At 45.1% G+C, this 25,295-nt stretch overlaps 1 protein-coding gene across 1 annotated transcript in view; it reads right to left on the reverse strand.

Moving 5' to 3' along the window:
* LOC144697784 (uncharacterized) overlaps positions 1-25,295 on the reverse strand; it is a 172,091-nt gene that overhangs the window by 105,230 nt on the left and 41,566 nt on the right. The window contains exons 6-8 of the mRNA XM_078569780.1: positions 9,366-9,884; positions 920-1,015; positions 198-715 (exon numbers count right to left, since the gene is read on the reverse strand). Of these exons, the coding sequence (XP_078425906.1) occupies positions 198-715; positions 920-1,015; positions 9,366-9,884 (1,133 nt within the window). The remainder of the gene's footprint in view (positions 1-197; positions 716-919; positions 1,016-9,365; positions 9,885-25,295) is intronic.

The following is a 25,295-nucleotide window of genomic DNA, read 5'->3' on the forward strand; positions in this document are numbered from 1 at the left end:
CTTTTTGGGTAATCTGTGACTTCTGGACTAAAATCTTACACTTTCCAGCATTCACATTTGCTCTTCTTGACTCCAAATACAGTTATAAGGGAGCCTTCTGTTCCATGCCTGGAGCTCTGAACTATGGAAGAGAGTGGCTGGGACACATTTCTTACACACCTCAGGATTAATACAGAGGTTAATACAGTGATTAATACTGGATGTGGCTAACAGTAGCAAAAACAGCAGAATCCAACTCCTGCAGACACTCGTGAATTCTCCGGTGTCTCAGTAGACGTTTTAAGTCAGTGAATCCATTTCCACACTCGGAGCAGGTGAACGGTCTCTCCACAGTGTGAATTTGCTGGTGTCTCAGCAGATCATTGCTGCTTTTGAAGCTCTCCTCACAGTCAGAACATTTAAAGGGTTTCATAGCAGAGTGAATACGCTGGTGTTGCAGCAGGTTGTATGACTGAGTAAATCCCTTCCCACATGCAGAGCAGGTGAACGGCCTCTCCCCAGTGTGAACTCGCTGGTGTACAGTGAGTTCAGATGATCGCCTGAACCCAGTCCCACAGTGAGAGCATCTGAACGGTCTCTCGTCTGTGTGAACACGTTGATGGCATATCACTTCCCCAGAACTTTTAAAGCACTTCCCACAGTCTGGGCATTTAAAAGGTCTTTCATTTGTGAGGACTCGCTGGTGTTTCTGCAGGTTAGATGTAGCAGTGAATCCCTTCCCACATGGAGCAGGTGAATGACTTCTCCCCACTGTGAATGTGTTGGTGTCTGAGAAGATATTTTTTGCTTTTAAATTTCTTCTGACAGTCAGAACATTCAAAAGGTCTCTGATCAGTGTGAACATACTGGTGTGTCAGCAGGCTGGACGACTGAGTGAATCCCTTCCCACAATTGGAGCAGGTCTCTCCCCAGTGTGAGCGCGTCGATGAATTTCCAGTTCAGAAGGGTAACTGAAACCCTCCCCACAGTCCCCACATTTCCATGGTTTCTCCATAGTGTGGGTGCCTTTGTGTCTCTCCAGATTGGATGATCAGTTGAAGCCTCATCCACATACAGAATATGTGTGTGGTTTCTCTCCACTGTGAATGGGGTAATGTTTTACAGGTTGTTTAACTGGTTAAGACTCTTTCCACAGTCAATTCACTGGAACATGCTTACATGGGTGTGTGTGTCTTGGTGCTTTTCCAGTCACACTGATGCTTGAAATCTTTTCCCACGGGTAAACAGACAAACATTTCTCCTGCTACACTCAAAGGCGGATAATATTCAGGTCCTGATGAAACAAGTGGCTCTGTCAGATCTTGCTGTGATGTTTGGTTTGAGCTTTCCATTTTCAAATCCTCCCTTTCTGATATGCTGTAAAAGGAGTTTACAAAAGTTAGCGCTGTCAGGAAAGACCAGAAATTCAGAGTGAAAAATTCTAGTTTCTATGAAGCATTTTTTTCTCTCTTGGTTCCCCGAAGGTTTAACACCCTGTTTCACATACGTTCCCCTCTTATCTCCTGATGACTGGGATGCTGAAGTTCCACCAATTCTCTGTTCCCCAACAAGATGGCCAAACATGCACTCCGCTCGCTGAAGCAGCCCACCTTCATAAGATTGTGAGAAATAACAGCAGCAGAGGCCATTCGGCCCATCAAGCCTGCTCAGTGAGATCATGGCTGATTTGATTCTGGCCTTCACGCCACATTTCTCCTCGCACCCATAACCCATGACTGCCTTGTGGATCAAAAATTAATGCAGCTAACTCAGCCTTGAAAATGTGCAATGACCCAGCCTTCACTGATCTCTGGGGAAGTGAAATAAAAACAAAAAACTACTGCGGATGCTGGAAATCCAAAACAAAAACAGAATTACCTGGAAAAACTCAGCAGATCTGGCAGCCTTGGCGGAGAAGAAAAGAGTTGACGTTTCGAGTTCTGTTGAAGGGTCATGAGGACTCGAAACGTCAACTCTTTTCTTCTCCGCCGATGCTGCCAGACCTGCTGAGTTTTTCCAGGTAATTCTGTTTTTGTTCTGGGGAAGTGAATTCCATCTTACAATGCTGCACAGGCCAATGGGTCCCTGAGTCCCCGCCCACTGCCTCTTACCTCACCAACATGGCCGCCCAGGAGCCCCCTCATTGAACAAGCCCCGCCTTCCTCTCCCAAGATGGCGGCGGCCTGTTGCCCGGGTAATCGGATTCTCCTTTGCCTTCACCTATCACTGGCCTCCTATCCAGCTTCACCAGTCCCACGCCGCCCCGCCCCCCCCCACCGCCCCGCCCTTTAACATATATATTTCACCACATTTCTACTTCTCTTCAATTCTGAAGAAGAGTCATACGGACTCGAAATGTCAACTCTGTCTTTCTCTTCCCAGATGATGTCAGACCTGCCGAGTTTTTCCTGCAATTTTTGTTTTAATAACCCGGGTCTGTCACTGGGGAGGAAGCCCCGCCTCCCGGATCCGCCCCGCCCCGACTCGCAAGATGGCGGCCAGTGAGCCCGCTGTCCCCGGGCCTGTCACCGCGGGGTAAACGCGGCTCTTCGGGCCTCTTATTCGGGGTCTCAGGCCTACCCCAGAAGTTGATCCAGTTCCCAGTCCAGCCGCGGTTTCCATTCCTACCCTGTGCCCACAATCTCCTCCCGCCTCCCAAACCGTCCGCTCCTCCTCACTCTGTCACCATGACTGAAACTGAGCATGCTCAGAGCGCACACCCACAATGCACCTGCGCACTGGACTCCTATAGTCATTGATAGGGGACCTTCTGGAGCGCGGGCTGTTCTGGGTAAATAAGCCGCCATTGATAGCTTGAATGCGGGCAGAGAATGTAATGTTTCGGCATCCCAATTAAGGTCAGTTCGAGAGGCACAATACATTAAATAAACACTTTATTATGTAGAAACCCGAATGTCTGGACCCTCCTCCCTGATGCAATCTATGCAATCACCACCACATCCACCCGCAATTTCAGATTGGAAGAAGGTTCAAAGTGGTGATCCAACACCGTTATTCATAATTTACACTACTGACCGGGACTTGGGAACAATGAAAATATTGGCAGCTGATGCCAAACAGCATTTCTAACACTAATATAATACAAGAAGTCATTAGAACACCTGTAGACTGGCAGTTAAGTGGCAAATGAACTTCAACAACGAGGGGATGAATGGCCGACTCCTGCTCATTGCCCATATGTTCGTGTAATATGCAATGATGTATCTTGGGAGCAAAAATACAAACATTACCTAGACCTTAGTGAATAAGAAACTGAATGGAGAAGAAGAGAAATGCAATCTCTGGAAAGAGATGAATAATGAAAAACATTATTGCAAGTCAGGAAATCAATTCAAAATGTTCACAAAAGACCCGGATTTATTTCCAGGGGTACCAGATTAAGAAATAATTAAATATTGTTCAAATTGCTTAGGACCATGTAGGTATTTCTGGTCTCCATACAATTAAGTCAAATAAGCATTGGAGCTTCTGCACAAAGGATTTTTAAGGATAATATCCGAACTGAGCGATTACATTTATTGGGAAAATTAACAGGATAGGGCTTTGTTCTTTAGAAAAGTTAAGGCTTAGAGGTGACCTGCCAGAGGATTTTTTAAACTATGGATGGGTTGTACGGGGTTGAAGTGGAGCCAATGTTTCCATGTGGGGGGAATCAAAAACCAGGACCATATGTACAAGATAGTTCCTAAAAAGACCAACAGGAAAATAAGGAGAAATGTCTTTAGTCAGAGTTAGAAAGTGAAATTCACTACCACAGGAAGCTGTTGAGGTGAAGTAACTTAGTTGCTTTCAAAGGAAATTAGATGAGTACATGAGAGAAAGGAGATTAGAAAGAAAAGCTCGGTTCATCAGGACCTGAATATCATTGGCCATTGAATGCGGAAGGAGAAATGTTTGTCTGTTCTGTCTTTCGGAAAAGATTTCAACCATCAGCGTGACTGGAAAACTACCGAGACACACAAACATCCGAGTGAGAGTGTCCAAGTGCACGGACCGTGGAAAGAGCTTTAACCAGCTATGCAGCCTGAAAAAAAAATCACACCATTCACAGCGGGGAGAAAACGTGCACGTGTTCTGTGTGTGGACGAGGCTTCCATTGATCATTCAACCTGGAGAGACACGAGGACACTGGCATCATGGAGAAACCGTGGAAATGTGGCGACTGTGGGAAGGGCTTCAGATCCCCGTCCGTGCTGGAAATCCATCGACACAGTCACACCGGGGAGAGACCGTTCACCTGCTCCGTATGTGGGAAGGGATTCACTCAGTCATCCAGCTTACAAAAACACCAGAGAACTCACTCTGGGGAGAAACCATTCACCTGCTCCAAGTGTGGGAAGGGATTCAGTCAAGTAACCGACCTCACGTCACACCATCTTATTCATTCTGACATGAGACCTTTTAAATGTGCTGACTGCGAGAAGAGCTTTAAAAGCAAAAAGGTTTTGCTGATGCACCAACAAATTCACGCTGAGGAGAGGCCGTTCACCTGCTCCGTGTGTGGGAAGGGATTCACTCAGTCATCCAGCCTGCTGAAACGCCAGAGAACTCACGCTGGGGAGAGACCATTCACCTGCTCTGAGTGTGGGAAACGATTCACCATTTCAGCCCACCTGCTGAGACACCAGCGAGTTCACTCTGACATGAGACCTTTTAAATGTTCCGACTGTGGGAAGAGCTTTAAAGGCAAACTGTATCTGCAGATTCACCAGCGCACTCACACTGGAGAGAGGCCATTCACCTGCTCCGCCTGTGGGAAGGGATTCACTCAGTCATCTACCCTGCTGAATCACCAGCGAGTTCACACTGGGGAGAGGCCATTCACCTGTTCCGTGTGTGCAAAGGGATTCACTCAGTTATCTCACTTGCAGAGACACCGACACACTCACACTGGGGAGAGACCATTCACCTGCTCCGTCTGTGGGAAGGGATTCACTTGTTCATCGTACCTGCTGAGACACCAGCAAGCTCATAAGTGACTGCAGGAGTTGGATTCTGCTGTTATTATGTGTTATGCTGTTACCATGTTCATTCTGACAGCTGGAGTTTGTTTCAGTTTATGTTAATAATCTCTGTAACTAGGTTGGAGCTTAATATTCTGGATATAGGTTAAATAAATCAGTTTTGTGTCAAACACAGTGTTCGAGTCCTTGATTTCTCTAAGATGAGGAGACTGACTGATAGCCTGTTACCGCCTGTTTCATTTTTGGGCCTTTTCTCCTTTGTTAATGGAAACTTGTATTTATATAGCGCCTTTCACAACATCAGGATGTCCCAAAGTGCTTTACAGCCAATTAAGTTCTTTTGAAGCGTAGTCATTGCTGTAATGGAGAAAGTGCAGTCGCCAATTTATGCACAGCCATTTTCCACTAATAGAAATGTGACTTTAACCAGGTAATCTGTTCAGTGATGTTTGTTGAAGGATAAATATGAAGCAGTACACCAGGGAGAACTCCCCTGCTCTTTGGAATAACACTATTGGAACTTTTACACCAACTGAGAGGGCAAATGGGGCCGTAGTTGAATGTCTCATCTGGAAGATGGGACCTCTGACAGTGCAGTGCTCCCTCAGTACTGCATCAAAATATCAACCTGGATTTTATGCTCATGTTTCTGGATGTGGATTTGAACTCACAACCCCCTAACTCAGATATAAGAATACAATCACTGAGCCACAACTAACACCTCATCATTACTCCAGATTATTTCAGTCTTCATGCCTTCGGTTACTCTCATGGACGAGTGGAAGATTTTACTCTGGGATTCACAGATTACCCAAAAAGTGGGTCGAAGTCCTAGGTGATCTTAAAGCATTTTATTAAGAAGCAACAGTTTAGATATGATACATCAGTTAAATAGGCAGAAATAACATACAACCCGTAACAGGTGAGAATGGTTTACTGGTCCCTGTGTGGACAAATGGATGGAGATATGTGGTGGGGGAACCTGATCTCCATGGCTGGAGGTGACAGTCTCCTCGGGATGGTTTACTAGTCCTGGATCGGGGGGAAGCTGATCTCCATGGCTGGAGGTCGCAGTCTCCTCGGAATTTTTTCAAACGTTACAAATCACACCTGCACACTCACATCGGTATGTTAGTATCATGCCACATATGCTCCACCTGATACAAACCACTCCTGAACTTGCAGGTGATCTTATTGAAAGATCAAACGGGGCATCTGACTGAAGATCTTTGCTTATGGTTCTGATGCCTTGGGTAGTGGCCAGACTATCAAATGCAGTTTTCTTAACAGTTCAGAGGCAAGGATACAAACAAAGAAAGCTATCAATTTACTCATCCCATCGAAACTTCTCTGAGTTTCACTAGAATGTACATGGCTACCAGATTGATCTATTCTATTGAACTATACCCAAGGTAGGGAGAGGGGGTTATTCCAATTCCCATTTGGTGGTATAATTTACTCTATCTTTTATTCTAAGTGGGGCATCGCATTAATTACCATTCTATCACATTCATGAGCCATGGAGGAACTTTGCCATCCAATTTAATATTCTCATAATATGGTGTAATTGGATCAGAGAAAGAAGTCGAGGTACTTGCAATCAGTTTGGAGATAACTCCCATTCTCAAGTACTTTGTCTTTAAAGATAACAAATGGGATAAAGCCAAATTTTTAGTTCAAAACACCACGTCATTGGAAAGGGTTAACTTTTCTGCATGTTTGCAAAAGCACAGAGCAAACATTCTCAAATGTGCACAATTGTGGAAACGTTACATAACTTCTTCAGATCAAACATAAATGAAACTACCATATTTTTCTAATCATTTTTTTTATCTTTGCCCAAATTTTATTCTTTTGTTTGATTCTCTGCAAGTATTTTTCCAAATGACTGTGTTAAAACTGAGGAAAAATAAAATTTAAAAAGTTAGCTTTTACTGTTAAACAAAAAATTCAACCTTCTTAGACCAACAAGAGTTAAAGGAGGTGGAGCTTCCCACTGGTTATGTTTCAACTCTGAAACATAACTTGAAACCTAAAGTGTTTCTTCCATGAAGCAAACCTTTCAATGCCTTTTACAATTGTACAAGTGCATTGTAATTCGTACTTAAAGATTTACTTTCACTGAGTAATTATAACGTTTCACTTCTCTCAGCACCTAAGTTGGTGGCATTTTCGCTTAAATGCCAATTGGTTCCAAATTTTTTAGCTTCTTCCTTGAAAGAATTTTTGAATCTTTGAGATTTGTGAGCAACGCCCTGCATTAACAATGACTGGACGGTGTTTCGAATGTATGGTATACTCTCAGCAGGGTAAGGACACTTCTTCATGGGAGGAGGTATCAGTCTGCTAATATCTTCCGGTTTGGTCTTGTCTCCACAACCATGTGAATGCACTTGGCACAGATTCGAGAACTGCCTGGACCTCAGGATCATCAGAGGTGACGGGTTCGTACTCCTCTGCAAAGCCTGATAAAACTTGGGGCACACCTTTCATGGGGTCAGGAGGAAGATCGTGGATTATTGATGGCCTTCATTATCAATAGTGCAGAATACCGGTCTCCCACTATCTGTCAGAGAGGGGAAACAACTCTGTGGGAGCCCTGCTGAAGTCACTGGGAGTCTGGAGATATGTGCCTGGGGTACCTGATACACTGTGACAGCCAGCAAAACTCTGTTACTAATTCACCTAGTCTCTATCGCTGCCTCCGTTCTTTCCAGCCACTGATCAACAGGATCAGGACTCACCTGTGCAGGGGGAGGGGGAAAGCCGGACTCACTGTTAATGTCAGTCTCCTTACTGCACCTATCGTGACAGTGACGGGCATAGTGGCCCAGGCGGTTACAATTAGGACAATGCACCGGGTCATCCCTTTCTGGCATGAAGTTCCTGGATGGTCCAGATTTCTGGCCAGGCAAGGGTCTTCCTCTTCGTGGGTGCTAGTGGAGTTATCACGGGTCTGTTCGTGGACCTATGGGAATGTTGAAACAACTTGTCCCAGGTCATTGCCATAGTGTCATAAACACCCCACATGCTACAGACTCATGGCTGGAGCCCTTTCAGAAAGAGACCCTTGAAGCTGAAGGAGTGAGAACAGTTTACTGTCCCGGAGAACAAACAGATGGATGATGCAGAGTAAGTGCTGGGCTCTGTGGCTGATGGCAGCGGTCTCTTCTCAACAGTTTGCTGGTGTGTGCCAAAGTGTGGGTGTTGTACTGGAGCCAATATGGATCAGTATGGAATTTTCTTCCTAGTCAAAGAGATTTTTTTTTCCTCTCAAGAGCCTGTGTTAACCTTTACACAGTCATTGGGGAGGTGGTGGAGTAGTGGTATTGTCACTGGACTGGTATTCCAGAGAGCCAGATTAATGCACTGGGGACCTGGGTTTGAATCCCACCATGGCAGATGGTGAAATTTGAATTCATTAAAAAAAAACTTATGCCCATGAAATCATTGTCATAAAAAACTGATCTAGTTTACTAATGTTCTTTAGGGAAGGAAATCTGCTGTCCTTATCTGGTCTGGCCTACATGTGACCCCAGACCCACAGTGATGTGGTTGATTCTTAAAATGCCCTCTGAACAAGGGCAATAAATGCTGGCTGAGCCAGCGACGTCTCCATCCTATGAATGAATTGAATTTAAAAAAACCACAGACAGCTGCTTTACATCTGGGTCATGGGATCCAGTTGTATCAGGGTTAGAAGTCTTGGTTCAGGGCCTGTGCTAGAGACATGTCCTCAGACAACAGCCCTATCCATGCTTGTCAGCACCAAGCTGCTATGGAGTCTTTTTTCATAAGAAAGAGAGTTATTTCTACAATAGTCAACAACTTACTTAAGATTTCTTATGGTTAATAGATGGTGATTTCCTACAGCCCGTGACATGGATTGGACTTGTCTCCATTCCCACTCGAGGGATTTCTGTACCAGACGGGAGGGGTAATATTTGGGGACTCTTGATTCTCCACCAATTCTCATTCCCCTTCTTTCTGGTGGATAATGGAGTTGTCACTGTGTGTAGTATGTATGTCAGTAAGAATTGTCAGCAAGGATTAATCAGCACTTTCTAAATGGAGATGTTAATCAGTGAAACCTTTCAGTCACTGAATTGTAGAGTTCGTACCAAAGATCAATTTAGGATTGAAGAAAAAGTTCATAATATTGTTCTGAACTAACGACTAATGCAAGTTCCTGAACTACAGGGAAGGTCACAGACAGCAGTTCTTAAAAATTGCAGCCCCTAGAACACAATTAGCTACAGTTACAAATACTAAGATCAAGCCCAGTTACCGGGGGTATTAACATCAGCAGAACCAAAGCTGAACTGTCAGAATGATTCAGTCCTGGATGTGATTAACAGAATAATCCAGTCCCTGCAGTCATTTGTGAACTCGCTGGTGTGCCAAAAGTTTGGATGAATTAATGAATCCCTTCCCACACTTGGAGCAGGTGAACGGCCTCTCTCCAGTGTGAACTCGCTGGTGTGTCAGTAGGTTTGATGACTTAGTGAATCCCTTCCCACACTCGGAGCAGGTGAACGGCCTCTCCCCAGTGTGAACTCGTTGGTGTGCAATGAGGTGTGATGAACTCCTGAACCTCTTTCCGCAGTAAGTGCAGCTGAACGGTCTCTCCTCAGTGTGAGTTTGTTGATGTGACAGGAGGCAGGATGAATCAGTAAATCCTTTTCCACACATGGAGCAGATGAACGGTCTCTCCCCAGTGTGAACTCGCTGGTGTATCAGCAGGTGGGATGACCGTGTGAATCCTTCGCTACACACAGTGCAGGTGAATGGCCTCTCCCCAGTGTGAATTCGCTGGTGTGTCAGCAGGTTGGATGACTTAGTGAATCCCTTCCCACACACAGAGCAGGTGAACGGCCTTTCCCCTGTGTGAACTCGCTGGTGTGTAATGAGAGTGCCTGACTGCCTGAAGCTCTTTCCACAGAAAGTGCAGCTGAATGGCTTCTCCTGAGTGTGAATGAGTTGGTGTGACAAATGGAAGGCCCCTTCCTCCATCGAGGCATCCGGGGACCCCGAGTGCGATGGGCCAGCAAGGTTCTTCAGGCGGAGCGCTTTTGAAGTGCAGAGGGTGTCGGATGAGAAACAGGTGCCAGTGGCCAAATCAGCAGTGACTGAAAACTGTCCCACCAGAAGGAGAAGAAAGCAACACGGTTGGCGGTTGTCTTAGGTGAGTCTAGAACAAACTAGAACAATAGACTATGTTCCACCGAGACACAATGATTTAGAACAATAGCCCAAGATCCACAGCCTCGGTGGTCGCAAACAATGTTTTAGGTGCCATTGTGACAACATGATCTAGAACAGGCCAATTCTATCGGTTATTATAATGATCTAGAACAACAGACCGAGTTCTATGTAGTTACAACCATCTAGAACAATAGACGAGATTCCATTGTGTCTCAATGATTTATAAGAACAGGATAGATCCTGAAATGATCTAGGGCTGTAGGATAAATTACATGGTCTATAACTGTGGACTAACTTCCATAGTCTGGAAATGATCTAGCAAAATAGTCAAAGTTCCGTTGTGGCGCAATGATCTAGAACCATAGGTTAAGTTGCATTGTAGCACAATGACTTAGATCAACAGTCCAAGTTCATGGGTTTTGCTGTGATCTAGAACAATAGGCTGCATTCTACTAGACCGCAAAGTTCTAGAGCAATAGGCCAAGCTGCACGGAAATGTAATGATCTAGACTAATTGGCTGTGTATAGTGTTACCATACTCTCAGTAGATTAGTCAGAGTCCTATAGTGTTACAATGATCTAGAATAATAGGTTAAGTTGTATGAAATCGCTATGTTCTAGGATCGGATTCTATACCGATGATACCAAATTTGTAAGCTTGTGTGCCAGAGATGTAATGTGAATTTTAGCAAAGAACTAGCAACTATAAGTAATTAATGGATGCCCTGTTGCCATATGGTTGAGGAGCTGAGTGGGGTAGGAACCCTTTCGCGAGTCACTGTGTTGCGATGACAAATGGCCCACACGTGCATTGACGACTCTTTTCCTCTCTCTCTCTCTGTCGGATTGGCAGGCATCTTCATCATCTGCTGGCTGCTGTTTTTCATCACTCACATCCTGAACGTCCACTGCCAGATGTGCTACATCCCGCCAGCGCTCTACAGCGCCTGCGCCTGGCTGGGTTACGTCATCAACCCCATCATCTACACGACCTTCAATGTGGAGTTCCGCAAAGCCATCATGAAGATCTTGCATTGCTAAAGCTGGAACAGGGACTGACTCTGGAACAGGGACTGACCCTGGAACAGGGACTGAGAGCCAAGCGAACCAGACCATGAAACTTGCAACTGATGTCTCCACAAGAGAGACACGGGCTTTTAAGGATCCCAGACTATAAACACCTTGTCTCTGCTGTCTTCACCACACCATAACAGGAAGCCAGAATGATCCCTTCCTGCCAAAGATGGAGGAACATGAGTGTACCACACACTGGCACCTTCTGAACACGACAATAAAAGGATGAGTGCTCACACCACAATGTTATGTAGTTTAAATACAATCTCTCTACACCTTACATCGCCATCTACTCTGCGTTTAGTTGTTGCTTTCCTTACTGAAGTTCCCACTTCCTGGCACCCAAGCTAGTATCCTCAGAATTAAATGCAACCCTTGATCATTGTGCCACCAGGAAACGTAACGTATGGGTCATGTGGAGCTGAGCAGAGAGGCATTAGGCCAAACCTAAGGGTGGCAGGTCCCTTATTTTGTTCATTCATGGCTGGCATTTATTGCCTCTCCCTCATTTCCCCTTGAGAAGATGATGGGGATTTGTCTTCTTGAATTCCACTGAGTGGCTTGCTGGGCCATTGCAGAGGGCAGCTAGGAGTCAACCACATTGCTGTGGTTCTGGAATCATACGCAGGCCAGACCGGGTCAGGATGACAGATTTCCTTCCCTAAAGGACATTAATGAACCAGATGGTTTTTTACAACAATAATTATGGTATCATGATCACTGTTACTCACTTTTAATTCCAGATTCATTTAATGAGCCTAATTTAAATTCCTTCTGGCCATGGTGGGATTTGAACTCACGTTTCGAGATTATTAGTCCAGTAACATGACCACAAGGCTACTGTTCAACTCAACAGAGTTGATAAGGTGGTAATAAAAGCAAATGGGTTCCTTGAGTTTATAAATGGAGGCACAGAATATAAAAGCAATGTGATTGTACCAGAACTTGTATGACTTCTTTCAGAGAGCCAGCAGTCACAATGGGCCAAATAGCCATCTTCTGTGCTGTAACTTAATGGCAACGCAAGCCTTTTCTTCTCCTTAATCCACTCTTGGACAGAGATAATGCCTCGAAGCAGTGAATATACTGAGAAATATACGCAATTATCCTGATTCCCGTTTGGGTAGAGATGTGACCTCTGTCCTTGTCTCACTTTACAGATTGTGATGGAAAGCTAAAATCTTTATTGATCTCTAGTCATGCACACTGTGCTAGATGATTCAGCAAAGCTGTCCCAGAAACCAGATGGTGCCTGAAAAAAATACCATATGCCAATCTGTCCACCATCAAGTTAGAATTTGAGACAATAAGCGATCACTTTTTTTAAAAAAAACCGTTCATAGGATGTGGACTTCGTTGGCTGGGCCAGCATTTATTGTCCATCCCTAATCGCCCCTTCAGAAGGTGGTGTTGAGCTGCCTTCTTGAACCGCTGCAGTCCATGTGGTGTCGGTACACCCACGGTGCTGTTAGGGAGGGAGTTCCAGGAGTTTGACCCAGCGACAGTGAAGGAACGGCGATATATTTCCAAGTCTGGATTTCCACCTTGGCTGGAGAGGCAGAACGGGGGCGTGGGCGGGGTGGCGGGTGGGCGGGCCGGCGCAGCCTCAGGATAAAGGGTTGGCAATTTTGGACTGAGATGAGGAGAAACTTCTTCGCTCAGAGCATTGTGAACCTTTGGAATTCCCTTCCCTAAAAAATTGTGGATGCTCAGTCGTTGAGTATATTCAAGACTGAGATTGATACGTTTTTGGATATTAAGGGATATGGGGATATGTCGGGTGAGGAAGTGGAGTAAGGTAGAAGATCAGCTACGATCTTATTGAATGGTGGAGCAGGCCCGAGGGGCTGAATATTCTCCTTCTGCTCCATGCTGGCCCCTTCTTGCCTAATAATCTATTGTCTGACTGATTAAACTTCGCCATTCAATAAAACCTTAGCAGTGCACTCAGCTGAATTGTACAGTGACACACTAAACTCAGGAGCATCTCGGGGGATGAACAATTTGAACCATTTCTTTAAGTAACATTCGTGAATTGTTAAGTGCCAGGCAATGACAATTGCCAACAAGAGAGAATCTAACCATCTCCCCTTGATGTTCAATGAAATTAGCATCACTGAAACCCCCACTATCAACACCCTGGGAGGTTACCATTGGCCAGAAACTGAACTGGACGAACCATATAAAATACTATAGCTACAAGAGCTACAGACTGGGAATTCTGAGGTGAGTAACCCACCTACTGACTTCCCAAAGCCTGTCCACCATCTACAAGGCACAAGTCAGGAGTGTGATGAAATACTCTTCACTTGCCTGTATGAGTGTAGCTCCCACAACACACAAGAAGCTCGACACAATCCAGGACAAAGCAGCCCGCTTGATTGGCACCACATCCACAAACATTCACTCCCTCCACCACCGATGCACAGTGGCAGCAGTGTGCCCCATCTACAAGATGCACTGCAGCAACTCACCAAGGATCCTTTGACAGTACGTCCCAAACCTGCACCGCCACGAAGGACAAGGGCAGCAGATAAATGGGAACACCACCGGAAGTTCTCCTCCACGTCACATACTATCCTGACTTGGAAGTATATCGCCGTTCCTTCACTATCACTGGAACTCCCTCCCTAACAGCACTGTGGGTGTACCTACGCCACAGGGACTGCAGCTGTTCAAGAAGACAGCTCACCGCCACCTTCTCAAGGGGCAATTAGGAATGGGAAATAAATGAAAGAATGAAAAAACAATTTTACAACAGGACAAACTATCTTTAAGTTTTAAAAAAAAGTTTTAAATTTTAACCATACCAATTCCTAGCCCTGTGTCAGCATATCTAGAGGATGGGGGTATTAAATGTCATACATTGATAGAGACAACTAGAAACTCTTTCGAGTCATCAACAGTCACAGATTGCAACCCTTTCGAGTACAATCACAGTTCTTGGTTTCCGGGAGTGGGTCATGAACCCACAACCCTCTGATTCAAAGGCGAGGGTGCTATGGACTGAGCCACAGCTGACACCTCCTAGAGACAACAAGAAGATGGCCAGTAATCATTGATCCATCCCAATAATTTCTTAGTTCCACAGGAAGGTGGGTTGCATGGAGCACATCAAAGGTAACAAGCAATTCAGTCGAAGAGAATTAGCTGTTAAATGCCAACTGGAGAAGACAGGGCCTCAGTTTAATGTGTCATCCGAATGTCATCCCTCTGACAGGGCGGCGCTCCCTCAGCACTGACCCTCCGACAGGGCGGAGCTCCCTCACCACTGACCCTCCGACAGGGCGGCGCTCCCTCACCACTGACCCTCCGACAGGGCGGATCTCCCTCACCACTGACCCTCCGACAGGGCGGCGCTCCCTCACCACTGACCCTCCGACAGGGCGGAGCTCCCTCACCACTGACCCTCCGACAGGGCGGAGCTCCCTCACCACTGACCCTCAGACAGGGCCGCGCTCCCTCACCACTGACCCTCAGACAGGGCGGCGCTCCCTCACCACTGACCCTCCGACAGGGCGGCGCTCCCTCACCACTGACCCTCCGACAGGGCGGCGCTCCCTCACCACTGACCCTCCGACAGGGCGGCGCTCCCTCACCACTGACCCTCCGACAGGGCCGCGCTCCCTCAGCACTGACCCTCCGACAGGGCCGCGCTCCCTCAGTACTCACCCTCCCCACCCCTAACTGTGCACCACACCCTCAGTACATCTTGCCTTCAGTGCTGACCCTCTAAGAGGCATTACTCCCTCTGTACTGACCTCCACTCCAAAACTGCAGCACTCTCTCAGTACTGACCCTCCAACAATGCAGCGCTCCTCATTTCTGACCCTCTGACAGTGCAGATCATCATCAGTGCTGACTCTCTGACAGTGCAGATCATCCTCAGTACTGACTCTCTGACAGTGCAGATCATCCTCAGTACTGACTCTCTGACAGAGCAGCACTCAGTACTGGCCCTCTGACAGGGCAGCCCATTCTCAATACTGCCACTGAGGAGTGTGAGACTTGATGTTGTGCTCATGTCTTTGGAATGGGACTACAAATCTACAACCTTTTGATTCGGGGGCGAGATTGATACCCCTTGCACCCTGACTACTATTTAACTGTCGTGTCCCAAGGGGGTGGCCATTTTAATTGACCATGATCATGTCTAAGTGGATGCAACATTTCACAGCTGGTTTCTGAGTCAAGTTAGTCACTTTGGATGCCACTTTGCTTCCATTAACCAATAATTGGCTTAATGTGATGGTGGAGATGTTACATAATAAATATTCTGAGAGGTGACAATGAGTCAATGGAAACTGGGCTGCACCTTTTTCAAATTGACATAGGTGCTTCAGTTAAGTAGTCAGAAGAGATCAATTAGCATTATATAAAAGCTGTGGGAGCAGTTGGCAGAGTTGTATGATTGGGTGGTTAGTGGAGGATATTCATCCAAGTAAGTGGATGATGGACCGTCAGTTGAAGACAAACAGGAAATGTTGGGAGCAATCAGCAGGCTGGGCACTATCTATGGTGAGAAAGGAGAAACACAAGTAGAGCTAATGTTTCAGGTTGATGACCTTTTATCAGAACTGAGTAAAGATAGAAATGGAATAGATTTTCAGCAAGTGGAGATGATTGTTTTCAAAATTGAAATGTAAGTGATTGAAGGATGAGAGGTTTTATGGTGTGGTGTCAAGGCAATTAGTTTTGGGATAAGTAAAGAAACAAAATGTGTCTATAGGTGTGAATGGCAGAATTTTTAAGAGCAGCTGTCGTCTGAATGCTTAAAAAAAAAGTAAAAGTGAAACTGGCAAAGGAAACAAAATGGGGGCAGAGATTAATCTGAAATTGTTGAACTTTAAAGGCTGTAGGCAGTGTCTGATTTGACAGATGAAGTGCTGTTTCTTGGGCTTCACTGGAATAGTGGAGAAGGCTGAGGACAGGTTGGAGTGAGAACAAGGTAGAGAATTAAAATGGCTGGTAACAGTTTTTGTGAACTATTGAGGGGAACAATGGATTTTTTCCTCATCTCTTGGTTTTTAGCATGCTTGTTACTTCTGTGGTGAGTGAGGAACCCAAAGCTCTTGAAGCAATGTTCCATTTTCGTTTTTGGCAATTTGAATTGCTGAGCAGCTCCTTGTCTGTCCTTCCACTAAACAAATTAGGGAGGCTCTGATTGTTTCCAGTGAGCTCAGACAGACTTGTCCAAAACCATTAAAGTTTCTTAGTGAATGATTCATGGAATAACATGTCCGAGAGGAAGATGGCTATTTGTGTTGGTTTATTTGAAAGTGCTACCTTTTTTGCCCTGTAATTGTGACTGGTAGTGCAGAGCCAATCCTCCTTTTAACATGGCTAATGTTCGTTGGAACTGTTGGCCTCCAGCGTAAACCAGGAAAACTGATTTGAAATTGAGATAGAAATGGTTTGTGGGAGAGGGAAGGTGATGTTGGGTGTCTGTAATTGATTTCCAGTCCCTGTTTTTAGCATGATGTAATCTCAGTTGAATAATGCTTTCTTGGTGGCGATATATGTTAAATCTAAATGTGCTAAGCACTGCAGTGATAGATGTAATCAGGCCATTGAGCAGCTTTGCACAATTAATTTGATTTGAAATGCTATTGATTTTCCTGACAAATAATGATGCTCATTAATTTGAGTTTCTAGCCTAGAGTTCTGACTGAGTTGTAATGTTACATTATTTTACAATGAAAAATCTGACTTTGTTCTAAATTGGATATTCTGGCTTGTTTTTGAGAATCACCCAATCATGTTCCCTAGTACTTAGCTTTTAGATGCTGACTGGGATCTTTAAACATATGGAAGTGATTATAATAGGTTTCCACTTGTGGGGGAGACCAGATTTAGGGATCATCAATATAAGATTGTCACTAATAAATCCAGTGGGGAATTCAGGAGGAACTTCTTCTCCCAGAGAGTGCGGGAGAATGTGGAACTCACTCCCACAGGGAGTGGTTGAGGTGAATAGTGTAGATGTATTTATCCATCTTCCCCCTTTAAATACATTTAGGGAAATGGGAATAGAGGTATACTGAGTTCGATGGGAGGAGGCTTGACTGGAGCATTACCACTGGTGTGGGCAGGAGGGGTTGTATTAGGTTTCCCTATGTTCCAAAGAAAATATTGATTGATATTCTCTAGATTCTCAATGATAACTGGGATGAAGAGCTGTAGCTATAAGGATAAGCTGGGACTCTCTTGGAGAAAATAAGGCTGAGAAGAGACTAAATAAGAGAGATTCAAGATCCTGAAGGCTATGGACAGGGTAAATAGTGAGAAACTGTTCCCACTCAAGAGAACATCAAGAACGAGAGGGCACAGATTCAAACTTTTTGTGGGAAAAGCAGTAAATGTGATTTGAGAAAACCTTTGTCACACAGAGGGTGGTTGGAGTCTGAAACGAACTTCCTGAAAGGGTGGTGGAGGCAGGTTCAACCGAGCTATTCAAAGGGAAATTGGATTGCTCCCTGAAAAGTGTGTGAGGTTACAGGGATAAGGCAGAGGAGTGGGACTAGGCAGAATGCTCTTTCAGAGAGACAGTGCAGACACAACGGGCCAAGTGTTGTCCTCTTGCACTGTAAAGATACTTTTGGCATTGTATCATAGTATTTCTTGGACTGATGTGCAAATCAAAAGGTTGAATTTGAGTGGTTTGTTTAGTTCTATGCTGTCAGAATTGACTTCCCCTGGTCAGTGACCCTGATAGCCTGCTTGAGATCTTTTGAAGAAATGATTTACCCGCACAATAACATAGACAACTGGTCATAGAGGGCCCTGTGCCTTGCTGTTGTCCTCTCTACATCTGAGTAGAAATGGGTTTGGTTGACTTCTTACATATGGGACTTGCCTCCATTAGATGTAATTAATCCTGCATTTATTTACACTGACATCCAGCTGAATGCTAGACCATCACGGTTGACCATCTGCAGGCTAAACAGTTTCTGCATTTGTACAGCACGGGGAGGCCATTCAGCCCACCCTGCGTGTACTGACTCTTATCTGATTAGTTCCGCTCTTGTGGTGTTCCCTGTAGCCTTAAAGTTACACAAATAGGAATTTTCATTTTAGAATCTGCTGCTGCCATTTCACAACGTTTTTTTTTAAAAAAAAACTTTCTCGTGTTGCTACGGTTTTTTCAGCAACCCCCATTTAAAATCAAACTCTGCTGCCATTGAACGGTTTGTGATTATTTTTTTTTTGAGAACCTCAATGTCCTCTTAAGCTTTTCCATTCTCAAAGCAATCCCAGCTTCTCCACGTTTTACCTGTACGAGGAAAAGCTGATGATACCATGGACTAGGAACACAGATTTTAGTTAAGAGACGGGGTGTGGGGCGGGGAGAGGGTGGAGGAGAAGTGTGAAGAACATTTTTATTTTTTAACACTGCGCGTGTGATGCCCGTGGGGGGTGGTGGAAGTGGGGGAATGAATGATTTCATAAGTGGTGGCATTTTTTTCCCCAAGCCTCAGTTTTGATGTGATCCAATTTTTATTAACCAGTCCACAGCAATCTCGAGAGTAGAATCGGAGGAGTAGTTTATTTTACACATACGAAGCAAACACGTACCACACCTCCCATCCACTTTTACGTTCATACAAAAGAGGGATAAAGGAAGAAGTACAGGGCAAAGGCCACAGAAAATAAAAATTATTTCACTGGAATCCAGAATCAAAGGTCCAATGATGAATTCCTTTCAGAGTCAGCAGCTTGAAGACTAATCCTGGATAATTCACTTTTCCAGTGCGCAGAACTTCTATGATGAGGTGAATTAGTCTTGTAGGCGCTGGTGCAGTAAGTTCTGGTAGAAACAGTGCAGATGGGGGCTAGGGCCATTTAAACTTGGACAGAGTCCTGGCTCTGCTGCCACTTGCTCTATGGAAGATAGCAATCTGTTTCGCAGCTCCACAAGGCAGGGTAACTGGTTCTCCCAGCTAGGATGGTGGGGAAATCATGTGATATGACTCCCACTTCTCCACTTTGGTTCGGACAAAGGATTTATTTATATTCCTTAGTCTGGATTCTTGATGGTTAATGTTTCAATCATTAATCATTTCCAAGATGTTTTGGCGTCCTTTGAACTATCAGACTGGTCTTCTCTGTTGGCCAAGCCTTGGCCTTAGAAATGTAATTGGTCTTTGTACAATTCCCTTGGATTTGATCTTTGCAGTCACAACAATCATTGGCATCTCTTCAGAGATAACGAGGTGGCAGCTGTTCTGAGTGCCAGGAAGTTACTTTTGTTTGAGTCAGCCAGCAATGGCTCCAGTCATTTGAAAGCCTTTATCCAGTTTTTTGAAATATGTAATTTAGCCATTTAAGTTTTATAAAAGTAGTGAGATCTTGGCTACAGGACAGCAGAATATGCAGGACTACAGGGGAATGGCACTAGCTGAATTGCTCAGTTGACAGATCGAATGGCCTCCTTGTGTGACAAATCTTGTTGTTGTATTTAGCAGACTAGCACGCAAGAGATTAAAATCAGGCATCCATCTATACAAAGTGACCTATCTGTTTCCTCAAGGCCTGAGAAAAAGGTGACTTCCCTCAGTTGGCATTGAGTTAAATTTTTTAATTCATTCATGGGGCGTGGGCGTCAGAATTAACCGCATGTCGGCCAGACCAGGTAAGGACAGCAGCAGATTTCCTTCCCGAAAGGGCATTAGTGAACCACATGGGTTCGTGGCCGTCACTAGATTTTTAGTTCCAGATTTTTATGACATTCTAATTCCACCATTTGCCATGACAGGATTTGAACCCGGGCCCATACAGCATTGCCCTGTGTCTCTGGATTACTAGTGCCATCCATTATGTGGCACCTCTCCTCCCACGTGTTGTTTGTGGGTCTTAGAAACGGAAGGAGGACTCTTGGAGCTCATCGGTGTGTTCATTCTTTGTTCTACGCTGTAGATTAGATTCTAACTATGGTTTATTTTTTTCTCAGCTTACGAGCATGGATTTTGAAATTGCGTGGATTATAGGAAGATTTTCAGATGCCATGAGCCGTGGCGGGATATCCGAAGTGGCATCTTTAGTGAAAGCTGAGAGGAGCAGATTGGAAAGTGTGACGGTTCATGTGGCGGTCACCGGGACCCCGAGAGTGGGGAAGTCTGCTTTCATTAATTCGGTCATGGGTTTCAAGGATGGCGAAGATGGCGCGGCACCCACCGGCCCCGCCCAACAGGTGACAAAGCCGGCGCCTTACAGCCGGCCGGGGAACCCCAGCTCCGTGTTCTGGGAGCTGCCTAGCGTTCCGGGACCCGGCCTCTCGTCGGGCAACTACCTGAAGACGGTGGAGGTCGACAAGTACGTCGGCTTCTTCATCCTGTCATCGACGTGGTTCACGTGGGAGGTCGCAACCCTTGCCAGCGAGCTCAGGCGGGTTGGCAAGCAGTTCTACCTCATCCGCACCAAGATTGACTTGGGCCCTCCTGGCTACAGGGAGAAGGAGTTCGTTGAGGACGTCCTGAATGTTTTCACCGCCGGCCACTTTGCAAATCTGAACATTGAATACGCGATTGCTCACTTCTTCTGTGTCTCCTGCCACCAGGTTGACAGGTTCGACTTTCTGGAGTGCGTCCAGGCTCTGCAGAGAAATTCCTCTCCTCCACTCCAGAAACACGCCCTGCTGCTCTCCCTGCACTACCTGGCCAACAAGATGGAGCTGAAGGACTCTCTGAGGGAGTTCATTCCGGTGTCGGCGGTCTACAGCTGCCTCATCGACCCCATCCCGGTCGAGCAGCTGCCTTACCAGGCCAATGTCCACTTTCTGTACAACGAGATCCGGCTTTACCGCGTCCTGTTAGGGCTGGACTACCCGGCCTTGAGCAAAAGGGCCAAGCTGATTCGCCGGCCGACCTTTGTCCTCTCGGATGAGATCCAGACCACGATGGCGAAGATGCTGACGGAGAAGGGCGTCTCGGAGGAGCTGCTGAAGTGGACGAAGATAAACGTGTCGGTCCCCAACAGCTACGTGAAGTGGATTCCCTTCCTCGAGACCCTGCCTGGAGGGAAGCTGTCTGGGGTTTCCACCATCCGCTTGTTGGATACCATGCTGCAGAAGTTTACGGACGATGCCTGCCGTGTTCAGAGGAAAATGGAGGATGTACTGAAGGGTGAATAACATTGTTTGAGGCCCAACAATCTAATGGTGTTTGGTACACATGAAGGGAGAGGAAAGCTCAACTTCAGTATCAAAGGCCAACATTGGCATCCTCTGGTGGGTGAAGTGGCTTAATTCCCTATTTTCCTCCATAGTCTGCAATGTAATCTTGTTGCAGAGGCATTCCATGCTCTGCCAGTCCAAGATTGTTAATGCACAATGCATTCTCTTCAAGTACAAAACATAGCCATTTCATCCCAAGACCTTCACCTTCCACAACTAACTAAACGAGATTGGCTTGCAGATGAAATTCTAATTGGCAGTCCACATGGGCATGGGCCAAAATTGAAGGCTAGGCACTACAAGACTCGTATTTCACTGCAGCTGGTAGCTACCATGCTAGCTGGGTGCGAGGTATCGCCTAAGCACATTACTGCAACCCTCCAGCTGATGTCAATGCAACATATTGACTGACCCTCTTTGTCTGAATGAGCAACATAACCCAGATGTGTTTTCTTTTGTAAGTTTAAGCTGTATTGTACATCCAAGTGTTGATGCAATATTGGGGATCATTTCTTCTATCCTTCCCATATTAAAAGTAGCAATAGCTCTTGTAGATGTTGTAATAGTAAACACCATCATTAAACAGCCAATGACTGTCTTTGGAAGCCCTAGTGTAGATTGAATTGCTGACTCTCCACTTTTAAAGGTGATGGGCGTGATATTTTTGACTTAAACCGGAGTCCAGTGTGGTTGTCGAGCAACACTTCAATTTTTAAAAAAAAATGAACCTTTGTTTCAAGCACATCAACACTAATTGAGCCCAATATTTTGGCAGAATGGCTGACTATTGACGGCACAGCTTTGTTTTCCTCTCCTCCCAACAGGAGGAGATTTTAGAGAATTGTCACTGCAGGGGGAATTGGTGGGTGAAAGGCCAGGATTCAAAGGAAATGCCAATTGTGTGCAAAAGAAATGGAAGATGTGATTTCTGAGCAATGCAAGTAAACTCACTTTTTTTGTTGAAAATGTAAACAAAGCTGTTTCTTGTACAGATTACAGCTGAGTGAGTCTCATTTTATTTCACGAAAGGAATGCTATTGGGAGTGTCAAAATTCGCACAACTTAACGTTTCAGTCTATTTCCAATTGATAACTGAACTCACTACGGTTATTTGAGAAACTTCAGAATTTGAATAAAATTATTAATGTGTACAGTGACTGTTATCTGACTTTGCAAAGTAGCTTTAGTGAAGGGTTTAACTGCAGTTGACTTAAAATTTTTTTTTAAAAACTTCAACATTTTGTTAACTGCTGCATGTAACCTGTTTGTCATCCACTTTTTCATTTTCCAGTTCTGTTCCAAAATTTCCTGTAAATACTGTTTTCATAAATGCATGTTTGTATGTGGGTCATCAAAGACTTTTGTATTGGAGCTGTCTGTCACCCGTGAGGAATTGATTTATTAAAATGAATAACTTATGCAATTTATCCTGGAGTCAGCTACCTTGGAATTTGTTTCTCTATGCTAACTGTGTAGTTCTGTTTCTGTAAAACTGGATTAGGTATACACACGTTCCCAAACCCTGGATAACTTTAAAAGCAATTTTTGTTTTGATTTGCAGCATAGTGAAGCTATTTGGCCCATGTCTGTGCCAACTGGGATTGGTCCCTAGCCTTGTGGGTTACAGCATGACACGCAGATTTCCAAGTGCACTTTTTGGAGAAGTGGTGCCATAGTGGTATTGTCACCAGGCTGGTATTCCAGAGACCCAGGATAATGCTCTGGGGGCCCTAGGTTCAAATCCCAATGGTGAAATTTGAAGTCAATTTATAAAATAAAATAGACCCCATGTCTGACCATTTTTCTTGTTGTAAAATTCCATCCGGTTCACTGACCTTCAGATGTCCTTATCTGACCTACATGTGACTCCAGATCCACAGCAACGTGGTTGACTCTTAATGTCTGAACAAGGTCAGTTAGGGATGGGCAATAAATGCTGACCAGGCCAGCGATGTCCACATCCAATAAATGTGTATAAGGTTGCTGCCTGTACCCCATCACATGAATTTCTAAAAATTCATTCATGGGATGTGGGCTATGCGGGCTGGGCCAGCATTTATTACCCATCCCTAGTCGCCCTTGAGGGTGGTAGTGAGCTGCCTCGAACAGCTGCAGTACATGTGGTACAGATACACTCACAGTGCTGTTAGGGAGGGAGTTCCAGGAGTTTGACCCAATGACAGTGAAGGAATGGCTGATATATTTCCAACTCGGGATGGTGAGTGACAATGATGGGCACTTCCAGGTGGTAGTATTCCCATGTGTCTGCTGCCCTTGTCCTTCTAGGTGGTGGTGGTTGTGGGTTTGGAAGGTGCTTTGAAGGGGATTTGGTGAATTCCTGCAGTGCGTCTTGTAGATGGTACATATTGCTGCTACTGTCAGTGGTGGAGGGAGTGAATGTTTGTGGATGGGGTGCCAATCAAGCGGGGCTGCTTTGTCCTGGATGGTGTCGAGCTTCTTGAGTGTTGTGGGAGCTGCACTCATCCAGACAAGTGGAGTTTTCCATCACACTCCTGACTTGTGCTTTGCAGATGGTGGACAAGCTTTGGAGTCAGGATATGAGTTACTTGTCACATGGTTCCTGGCCATGACCTCTCGTAGCCACAATATTTATATGGATAGTTCCGTTTCTATGCCCATCTAATCCTTCTGCCAATGACATTAAATTTGTCTCCTGGTTGTTGAAGGACACCAACATTCCCCTTGGTGAGGTCAATCTGTGGGCAATGGTGGGCAGGTAGCAAATGATCCATTCAGAGGGGTGTCTTCACTTGGTGTACCTTTCTCTTTGAAGGCCAAGTGACAGGTTCTGTCTCAGGCATTGCACCATGAAGCTGCCAAGTGACATTGGGGATTGTTGCCACTGGCCATTTGTGGCATAGCATGCCAACCTAAAAGAATTGACTCCCAGGTGTAATTGTCGATGGTTAGGGCCTTCGTGTCATGGCTACAATTATCCCTGAACCATTGCTTTTGTTGTCCACTAGTAATTTGGGTCCATGTACCTTGCTACACGGAAGGTCCTTGGGAGTGTGGCCATCTTCCATTGTTATAACCACAGCCGGTGTTAATTGCTGAGCAAACCAAATCTCAGGGAAACTTGTCTTATGGACTATACCCTTTGTTTTGTATTCTGAAAACAAGGCGATGTACCGATCTTAGTAAGAAGTCCAGTAATGCTTTTACTTTTATTTCTTAAAATCCCAAAAGTTTTATTAGCAACAATAAAAGGAAACGTAAACACACAAGATTAGTTACACCATTAATGTTAGTTTTTTAAAAAACATTCCCCAAAAAAAGGAAAATCCTACTTGGTCAATCCTACAAGTAAACACCTCCCAGGCAACAGTCCCTTTATAGATGGTTAACTATAAAATCCAGTAATATTACACAAGGCGAAGTGTTGTAGCTTTAATAAAGGCATAGCACATGACCGCTAACCTCTTCCACTCTACGTTGGAATCCACTTCCGAATAAAACTGCTTGTTGCAGCCCAGGACTTTTCTGTTGACTGAATGGCCGGTTCAAATGGCAAGCTCTCCGGGCCCAGAGCTCCAGCTATCTCTAATCCTAAACTCTTTCCCCTTCCATCCCAGTTCCACTGTTCTCACACCTTTGAAACTCAAATCCTTCCACATATAAAATCTTTGTATTTTTCTGTCTTGTCTTTGCTTTTTGGGTCAATAAAATATCGTCACCCCACTACTCTACCTATGGAACTCCCTGCGAAATGTAAAGATGTTTTTTGGTACCTCTGACTCCCCTTTGACATTCAAACAAACTCTCAACTTCTCTAAAAATGCAAATTTTAGATCTAACCTAGTTACTTGTACCTCAAGCTTAACACCCCTATCCTTTACATCTTTCAAAACCTAGAGACA

This window comes from Cetorhinus maximus, chromosome 23 (genome assembly GCF_964194155.1).
Source record: "Cetorhinus maximus chromosome 23, sCetMax3.hap1.1, whole genome shotgun sequence".
Lineage (NCBI taxonomy): Eukaryota > Metazoa > Chordata > Chondrichthyes > Lamniformes > Cetorhinidae > Cetorhinus > Cetorhinus maximus.